This window comes from Gymnodraco acuticeps, unplaced genomic scaffold, assembly GCF_902827175.1.
Source record: "Gymnodraco acuticeps unplaced genomic scaffold, fGymAcu1.1, whole genome shotgun sequence".
NCBI lineage: Eukaryota > Metazoa > Chordata > Actinopteri > Perciformes > Bathydraconidae > Gymnodraco > Gymnodraco acuticeps.
The window spans coordinates 582,440-592,313 of NW_022990201.1; the positions used below are offsets into that span (position 1 = coordinate 582,440).

A 9,874-nucleotide genomic window follows, 5' to 3' on the forward strand; every position below is an offset into this window, starting at 1 on the left:
ATACAGTGGGGCAAAAAAGTATTTAGTCAGCCACCAATTGTGCAAGTTCTCCCACTTAAAAAGATGAGAGAGGTCTGTAATTGTCATCCTAGGTATACCTCAACTATGAGAGACAAAATGAGAAAAAAAAAAATCCAGTAAAAATCACATTGTCTGATTTTTAAAGAATGTATTTGCAAATTATGGTGGAAAATAAGTATTTGGTCAATAACAAAAGTTAATCTCAATACTTTGTTATATACCCTTTGTTGGCAATGACAGAGGTCATACGTTTTCTGTAAGTCATCACAAGGTTTTCACACACTGTTGCTGGTATTTTGGCCCATTCCTCCATGCAGATCTCCTCTAGAGCAGTGATGTTTTGGGGCTGTCGCTGGGCAACACAGACTTTCAACTCCCTCCAAAGATTTTCTATGGGGTTGAGATCTGGAGACTGGCTAGGCCACTCCATGACCTTGAAATGCTTCTTACGAAACTACTCCTTCGTTGCCCGGGCGGTGTGTTTGGGATCATTGTCATGCTGAAAGACCCAGCCACGTTTCATCTTCAATGCCCTTGCTGATGGAAGGAGGTTGTCACTGAACATCTCACGATACATGGCCCCATTAATTCTTTCCTTTACATGGATCAGTCGTCCTGGTCCCTTTGCAGAAAAACAGCCCCAAAGCATGATGTTTCCACCCCCATGTTTCACAGTAGGTATGGTGTTCTTTGGATGCAACTCAGCATTCTTTCTCCTCCAAACACGTCTAGTTGAGTTTTTACCCAAAAGTTCTATTTTGGTTTCATCTGACCATATGACATTCTCCCAATCCTCTTCTGGATCATCTACATGCTCTCTAGCAAACTTCAAACGGGCCTGGCTTAAGCAGGGGGACACGTCTGGCACTGCAGGATTTGAGTCCCTGGCGGCGTAGTGTGTTACTGATGGTAGCCTTTGTTACTTTGGTCCCAGCTCTCTGCAGGTCATTGACTAGGTCCCCCCGTGTGGTTCTGGGATTGTTGCTCACCGTTCTTGTGATCATTTTGACCCTACAGGGTGAGATCTTGCGTGGAGCCCCAGATCGAGGGAAATTATCAGTGGTCTTGTATGTCTTCCATTTTCTAATAATTGCTCCCACAGTTGATTTCTTCACACCAAGCTGCTTACCTATTGCAGATTCAGTCTTCCCAGCCTGGTGCAGGTCTACAATTTTGTTTCTGGTGTCCTTTGACAGCTCTTTGGTCTTGGCCATAGTGGAGTTTGGAGTGTGACTGTTTGAGGTTGTGGACAGGTGTCTTTCATACTGATAACAAGTTCAAAGAGGTGCAATTAATACAGTTAACAAGTGGAGGACAGAGGAGGCTCTTAAAGAAGAAGTTACAGGTCTGTGAGAGCCAGAAATCTTGTTTGTTTGGAGGTGACCAAATACTTATTTTACCGAGGAATTTACCAATTAATTCATTAAAAATCCTACAATGTGATTTCCTGGATTCTTTCCTCCCATTCTGTCTCTCATAGTTGAAGTGTACCTAGGATGACAATTACAATCCTCTCTCATCTTTTTAAGTAGGAGAACTTGCACAATTGGTGGCTGACTAAATACTTTTTTGCCCCACTGTATATACAGCTTTCAAATTGTTTGGTTGTGCATGTTTGTGTTACCTATACAAAATAATATCATTTTCAAAATCCGTTTTTAAGTTATTTTGTGATTTTGGGTCCAAAATCTTCATATAGTATCTCAAAATGAAAAAAATAACTATCAGGTTATATAGGTGAGGTTGTCTTTAAAAAAGAGATACCAAACATTGACATGCCAAACATTTCTTAATGGGGTTTAGTAAGACAAATCAAAAGTATGCAAAAACAGCTAATTTAGCCCAGGGCTCCAAAGGGTTAATAACTGTCATGAAGCAGTGTTTGAACCAACCTTAGTCATGTGTTTTTAAACACTTAATCAATACATTTTATAAATCCTTTAGCATTATCACAAAAATAATCACTCCAGGCATATTATTATTAAATTAGTAACAGAAATTGCCAACTCGCCCCTTTATGAATTTGAGTTCCTTCACCTCTAACATCCTCTTCACGTGCCTGGCTATAAAAAAAAAACGCTGCAAGAAGGACTATAAAAAGTGATGCACACAGCTAGGCTTGGAGTGCTTTTTGACATTCAGGAATTATAAAATTAGTAAACACTGTGCGCATGTGATGTCAACTTGATGAATATTTTTCTTAACTTGCATGTGTTTTGGCACATTTGTGTTTTTACATTTGCCACATTTTTGAAAGTGCAGTGCGTTTCTCCTGATGGAAATGTGTTGGGCCGTTGTAGCGAGTTTGCCCCTGTCGGCCTGTTGCCCCCTTTTTTTTGGGGGGGGGATGCCGGCTGATGGAGTCTTTAATCGTTTGAAGCCAAAAGATGCTCGGGCGCCCAGGAGAGGGGGGAGATTACCAGGAGATCAATTCCAAGACAGGGCTGGCTCTGCTGACATCTCAAGGTAGTGTTCATACAGCAGTGCCCCCCCGGGACACTGTTGCCAACACAGCCTGGTGTTACCGTGGATTTATTGTGAAGGAGACTCAGAGAGAGCAAGAGGCTTTTAGGGAGAAGTAAATAGCGGGAGGATTACATAAAAATGCTACAGTGTTAACAAGGGTGTCACCACGGCTGAGTTACAGCTACACAAGGCAAGAGTTTGGGGGGGAATGTATGTGCTCTCAAAGTAAAAGCAAAAACAGAAAGTACTTTCAGATCATGCATCAACTCTTCTTACTGCTAAGAAATAAGAAGGTAACACAAGAGCAGATTAAATTAACCAGAAATAATTATTTTACCTAACCATGTCCACACTGTGTAAATTCATCATGAAAATGTCTGGATGATTCAAGTTTGAATCCGACCTGGGACTTACTCGAGTTCAAATTCGGCCATCTCATGCTTGTCATCCCCTCTGTCTCTCCCTGTCAACACTGCCTCTTCAATTAAGGCACCTGTGTTGCCCAGAACATTTTATTTTTGAAAACAAAGTACACACATCAATTGAATAATCGTACTGGCCACATGCGCCAGATTATTTTAGCAGTTAAATTACAATCTTGGTGGTAATGCCTGTGTTCTGATCTCCCCTCCTAGAGATTTAGATATTGTTTCCTTCCCCGGGATAGTAGCCAGAGGCTAAAAAAAGGACCCCTTAAATTAAAGAAAGCTGCAGATTAAGTTTTTGTACAGCTGTTCCACTATTTTGGAATGCAGTGTGTACAATCAGACTGAAGAGAGATAATCAAAAAACTTAGGCATGAATTAGCTCGAAATGATCGATACAAAAAGACAACCATTCTTTAACTGTACTTTATATAACTGGTCTCCCCTGCATGTGTCTGTGTGCACCTGAGCAGCATTTGAATCATACTAAAACTGTGTTCAAACTGATTTTAGGGATAGAAGTGGGAAACATTCATATTTTCTGACTACTGAATTCTTTCTGGACAACCTGTACCACCGTTTATGTAGATCCAACCCAGTCTCATAAAAAAACGTGTAATAACTACGTTGGTCCACAACGTAGGACGTAGTATTTCTACAAAAACGCCTCTGAAATTGTAAGATCCCTACGTTTTTTTCACCATTAATTCCAATGGCTGGCGTCTATGTCACGTGATCTTCAAATTTCTCCCTGCAGAAAAAAAAACATGGCCGAACTTCGTTTTATTCTCGGTGTAAAATGCCTATTTTAAAGTTAGTTTGGCCATTAAAATGCGTTTTGATGTCATTTGATGCAAGAAATATGAGTTGTTATTTCAGATTATGTGTGCAGTGGATGTACATGATCTTTAGTTTGCTAGTTATTACGAAGATTACTTCAGGAAATTGTGTCTATACAACGTTTTCATTGTCACCAAGGTGGTTGCTAGGGATGCTGCTATCGATATTATTTCTGTTATGTTGTGTAACTGTTTAATGGTGTTATATTTATTGCTACCCCCTTCCCCGTCAATGTATAGTGTTGGTCCACAGCGCAAACGTATTAGTTTAACAAAATCCGATCTAAAATTGTGGCATAGATACGTTATTTTCTCCATTTACTCAACAATAACACATAATTATCCTTGTGTTTATTTATTTGTTTGATTAATAAACACAAGTTGGAGTCCGTCAGGACCGAGGGTCGGAGTAGCTCATTTGCTTTATAGAATATTACACCCGGAAGTAAGTATTCTCTCCGCTTCGCTTGACAAACCCCGTGATAGTCCTCAAGCTCTGTGATTGGAGAGTCCCCTCCCCCACCCCGTCCCCAGAACTACACATGATGGCTATTGTGTTTCGCAACATGTTCTATGGCACGTCTCTACTGGGAGTTGTAGTTTTAAAAGACGTTTTCGTATTTCCCATAATAAGAAGTTGCCAGTATTAAACTGTGTACATCCCTGGAGGTTTAGGGGATAGGAAACACTCACATTTAAAACATATAATTAATAAATGGGTGAAAATTGCTTGTGCCCATAATGGGTAGCATTACCAACATGCCAGCTAAGGTCAGAAGAGCTTTATTTAACAGCGGGTCTTATGTTTGTGACCCCTCCTGTTGTTAATTGATAATGCCTGAAACATGCACTTGTCAAGGTTCAGAGGCACATTTTGCAAATATGGCAGTAGCCATCGATCATCTTAAGATAAGATATACTTTATTGATTCCAAGTTGGAAACATTTGCGTTACATCAGCATGTGTAACAGTTGTAAATATGCAGTGGTGTTTATTTGTAAATCATTTAGTATAATCACCCAAATTATGTGTTTTATATTTAATAATTCTGTGTTCTTTATTTATTGATTGTTCAATACCTGACAAGGCCGGAGATGAAAAACTTTGGTCGCAGGTTCCTCAACAGTGCATTACAAGACATCTATCAATATGTGTGTATACCTCCACCATTAAACTGTCGTATTCTGCACATTTCTTATACTATCTACATACATCTTATATAAGAGTATAATACATATGTATAATATCAGTTAAAATAAGTGCTTCAACATAGTTAACATTGCTGGAGGTATACACAAAGTTTTTCATTCATTGCATAACTACACCATTTGTGTATATGATATGTCAATAAACCTTAGAAAATCTTGAAAGGGATGTGCAAAATAGTCATTATATACAGTCTTTAATTAACTATTAGTAGAGAATAACGAGTAATGAATATACTTTATAGGGATCCTATTAATATCTAATAATACAAATTATGAAATTCAATAACATGCTTTAACCACTAGGTGTCCCTTTATATCAGCTGTGCACCGTTATGGTGTAAATACAGCCTATCTACCAATTGGATCAAATATAAAAGTCAGCCGAATTAGTGTTGATACTGCAAGGAGACGTATTCTGTGAAAAGAAATGTAAGATGTTGTTTAATGGCTGATATATTTATGATCCATGTCACGTTTTCAGTGTTGGCGGCAGTTCCTCATGTTTGTCTAGAAGTCTTCTCATCAGGGCTCTATAAATAGAGAACTACGGCATATATGTAATATTTAATGCAGCCGAACCGTGTATTACAATGCCGTTATGTGATGACTTTCAAAGAGAAAAACAAGCACACTCGGAATAAAGTGTTTTCGGTCTGTTTCCGGTATTTGTTTATAACAATGTGCTGTGAGATGTGAGACTGGAATTGCACAGGGGAAAATAACATATCTATACCACAATTTTAGATGCGGATTTTGTTAAACTAATACGTTTGCGCTGTGGACCAACACTATACATTGACGGGGAAGGGGGTAGCAATAAAGATTACACCATTAAACTGTTACACAACATAACAGAAATAATATCGATAGCAGCGTCACTAGCAACCACCTTGGTAACAATGAAAACGTTGTATCGACACAATCTCCTGAAGTAATCTTCGTAATAACTAGCAAACTAAAGATAATAACTTTAAAATAGGCATTTTACACCGAGAATAAAACGAAGTTCGGCCATGTTTTTTTTTTCTGCAGGGAGAAATTTGAAGATCACGTGACATAAACGCCAGCCTTTGGAATGAATGGTGAAAAAAAACTTAGGGATCTTACAATTTCAGAGGCGTTTTTGTAGAAATACTACGTCCTACGTTGTGGACCAACGTAGTTATCACACGTTTTTTTATGAGACTGGGTTGGCCTGGGGTCAAGTCATTCCTCCTGTTCATTTCCAAATGCCCAAAGTTGTAACTATAAAATTCACCACAAGAATACCAACATGCAGCCAAATGGTGACTTTCTCCTGTAAGTTCAAATAATAATAAGACAATTCAAAAGCTTTGTTCATAAGCCACAGGGACACACAGGAGCTTATAACCTGGATATTGTACTGATTGATGATGGAAGATTCCTTCAACTTATAATGAGCACTGTGTTCCATTTCTCCATACATTGCTTAGGCCACCACAGATAATGGCCCACAGACTCAATGGCCCACGACGTCAGGTTCAATTAAAAGCTGAGCTTAATGATGAGTACACGAGCACTGCAGTAACTAGATTGCTTGAAGAGGAGCAACTGTGAGAAGGAAGGGCATCAGGAGGACAGTCTGGTACTTTAGCTCAGGGTTGTGTGACTGGTATGTGTGTGTGGGTGGTGTGGTGCAATGTGCCTGTGGCATCTGTGTGATGGGACAACCTGAGAGCCTGTTACTTTCTGCATGTGTTTGAATGTTCATTTGTAGTTATTTTCATGTACTTCTTAGACCTGATTTTGTTAATTTAGATTTTCTAAAACATTAGAAGATCAGAATACGGGATAGCGGACTTTATGAGGACAAAAGTGGAGTCAACAGCTGGTGTCAACAGTTGCGTTAGCACATTAACACATTCTAAAATGCTAGACAGCTGTTTGCGCTCAAATTGGCTAAAATGGTGGTTGGAACAATGCCTATCCCCGCTGAAAGGGTAAACAAACTAAAGGAGTTGTTGCCGGGTTTGGCAACCCCCGTGAAATTGTGGCCAGGATGGTCGTAATCTCACCAAATTCACACTGGTGTTAGTTATTGCCCTTGAGTTCAAGCAAACAAAAGCATTTCACTCTTGAAAATGTTATTAACAGATTGCAGAATGGGTACAATACAGTACAGCTCAATACACACAATTGTTAAGGGGATGCAGACCAGAGAAAGACTTTCGTCTTGTTTACATCAGGGTAACCATTTTGAATTCATCATAACATATATGACATACATGACATACAGATAGATTATATTTTCATTTTAGATTCATTTTCAAATCACCATATGACATACATGATATACAGATAGACAGTACTGTTACATCTAGACATTTATGACATACCATATCTACAAACATACAGTACTGTTTGTGAGTACAAAAAGAGTCTAAAAAGAGAGTCTAAAAAGAGAGTATATACATTGGGGGGGGGGGGTGGGAAACTGTATATTGTAGGGGGTTGGGTTTGGATATTTACAGGGGCCAGTTTCGAATTGCAGTCTCCCGTAGGTGCTCTTTTTGAGAGTTTTTGAAGGTGGGTAGTGATTCACATTCCTTTACAGCTGTGGGTAGGGTGTTCCACATTGTTGTGGCATAATTGCGAAACGTGTTTCGTCCCTTGTTTGAGCCAAATCTGGGTTTAACATGATTTGTGGAGCTCCCTCTGGTGTTGTGGTCGTGGTATTCACTGACCTTTGGGAAGTATTTTGACATGTACATGGGTACCTTAGTGGTGTAGTGTATCTTGTAGACCAGGCCCATTGCAAGTTGCTGTACTCTGTCGTCTACTCTAATGGCGCATTTCCACTGCAGCGGGTAGCCCCGTTTAAGCGTCCTTAACCGTCCTCAAGCGGCCAGGCCAGTTTTTGGTGGCCTTTCCATATAGCGTAGCACCGGCTAGCGGGTACTTTTTCCGGCCCCATAAAATCGTGGTTCTATCAGGCCAGGGCCAGGGCTGAACTAGTGACATCAACACTCTCGACTGCTGATTGGTCAGAGAGAATCCTCACAAGATTGCGCGCGAGATCATCCCTAGCGTCGCATATATATCTAGAAGCAAGCTTGCAGCATTTTTATAAACAGCATTTTGTAAACGGAGGAGCTACAAAAATGGCAACGTCGAAGAAAACCACACCGTGGTCGACCGAGGAGGTGACGACGTTCCTTAATCTCATTGGGGATGATAAAATCCAGCGGGAGCTCGACGGAACAACTCGAAATGTGAAAGTGTTCCAGGATTTCTCTGCACAGATGTCCGAACGCGGATTTTCAAGGACTTTCCTGCAGTGTAGGGAAAAACTCAAAAAGATGAAGAGTGAATATCGCCAAGTAAAGGACAACAATAACACGAGTGGTGCGGGTAGGAAACAATGGAAGTGGTTCGACTTGTCGGACCAGATTTACGGCCATAGACCGGCCAACGTTGGGAGGGAGGGAGGCCTGGACTCTGCAACGGCTTTACTGGAGTCCCTGCAAGGTACGCTCATTTCTAACAAAGAAGTCTATTTTATCCTTACATTAATGTTCGACAACCCATGCTTTTATGGAGCCCCGAAGAGCTACATAGCTAGCTAAGGCAGATAGCCTAGGCAGATAGCCTTAGCTAGAGCTATTGTTTGCTAACACCATATGTGCCATTGTTTACGTTCAGTTTTTCTTTTCTATAGTTGTTGTTGCTATTTAGTATTGTGCTGCAGTAGTTTGTGGAATTAACAAGTCATTTTGCTGTTCTAGATGATTACATTGGGACTCGTGAGGAGGAACATTCCCGAACAATGGGTGATGGCAGTGTTCCGTCCACAACATCGTCATCGAATCCAGAACGGACCCCAGCTCGACCACAGACACCAGCCGAAGAACCGACACCAACTCAACCACCAACGCAGAGTGCCATCACGACACCGCAGCGTGTGGTTCTAGGTAAGAAATAGAAATGGCAAAACGACTGGAATTGTGTTTTGTTTTTTTAAACCTTGGATCATCCATCGTCAGTAATTAAAATAAGCTATACCACTGTGTGGAAATGCTCTGTTACAAGTAAAGTCTTAGCTAGTAAGCAGCTAGTACAGTTGTGTGTGACATCCTATCATATACATATATTTATATTCATTATCAACAGGCTGGACATAATGTAATTCACTTTCACAATCATTGTAAACATCTAGGGCCAGAACTTTCTTTAGTTCACCTTACTGTTGTTCTGTTTATACATGTTATTCTTATATCCTTGTGTGACCTGTACCTGTCCTGTTTTTTTTCCTTATTGCTAATTATTATCTTATTGTCACCCAGGCAAGAGGAAACGAGGAGGAGAGGATCGGGCCCAGCAGGAACGGCACCATGAACAGCACATGGCCCAGCAGGAACGGCACTTGGACTGGGCCAAAGCGTCTGCTGAGCGGAGATGGGAGTTGGATGCGGCCTTGAGAAGGGAGGAGGCCGTCTTGAGAAGGGAGGAGGCCGCTCAAGCAGAGACCTTCAACCTAGCCTTCCTGCGCACTCTTGGCGAGGTGCTAGGGGGACTGGGCAGCCGACGTGGCCGCCGACGTGGCCGCCGACGTGGCAGCCGACGTGGCAGCCGACGTGGCAGCCGACGTGGCAGCCGACGTGGCCCGTCTCCTCCGTGATACTTAAAATAACCTTAATAGTTATTGTACATATTATATATTTTTTATCTAGTTAATTTTTAAATGCATCATTTGTACTTTCTTGTTTATTTATTTTCTTTAAAATGTTCATTTTATTTTAATTTTTACAATGCCATGTATATTTATGCTGGCTGCAATACAGTTTTACATTTTTTATTTGTATTGTTTAATGGCATGCCTTTTTGATACAACATTTTTTTTGTATTTTTATACTGCCATCAATAAAGTACTTATTTGACTTATCTTATGTTGATA

At 40.5% G+C, this 9,874-nt stretch overlaps 1 protein-coding gene across 1 annotated transcript; it reads left to right on the forward strand.

Annotated features, from left to right (window-relative positions):
• The first annotated feature begins 8,269 nt into the window (after positions 1–8,269).
• On the forward strand, positions 8,270–9,598 carry LOC117547461. The gene is made up of 3 exons (XM_034218220.1): positions 8,270–8,448; positions 8,706–8,891; positions 9,264–9,598. The coding sequence occupies exons 1-3, from the start codon at positions 8,280–8,282 to the stop codon at positions 9,596–9,598; spliced, it is 690 nt and encodes a 229-aa protein (XP_034074111.1). The 5' UTR covers positions 8,270–8,279.
• Positions 9,599–9,874: the final 276 nt, after the last annotated feature.

What these genes read in the sequence shown, in the direction of transcription:
- LOC117547461 (XM_034218220.1), top strand. Translation starts at nt 8,280, where the DNA reads ATGAAGAGTGAATATCGCCAAGTAAAGGACAACAATAACACGAGTGGT. An exon ending in TTTACTGGAGTCCCTGCAAG is followed by an intron (nt 8,449 to 8,705) that starts GTACGCTCATTT and finishes TTGCTGTTCTAG; the next exon opens with ATGATTACATTGGGACTCGT. An exon ending in ACCGCAGCGTGTGGTTCTAG is followed by an intron (nt 8,892 to 9,263) that starts GTAAGAAATAGA and finishes ATTGTCACCCAG; the next exon opens with GCAAGAGGAAACGAGGAGGA.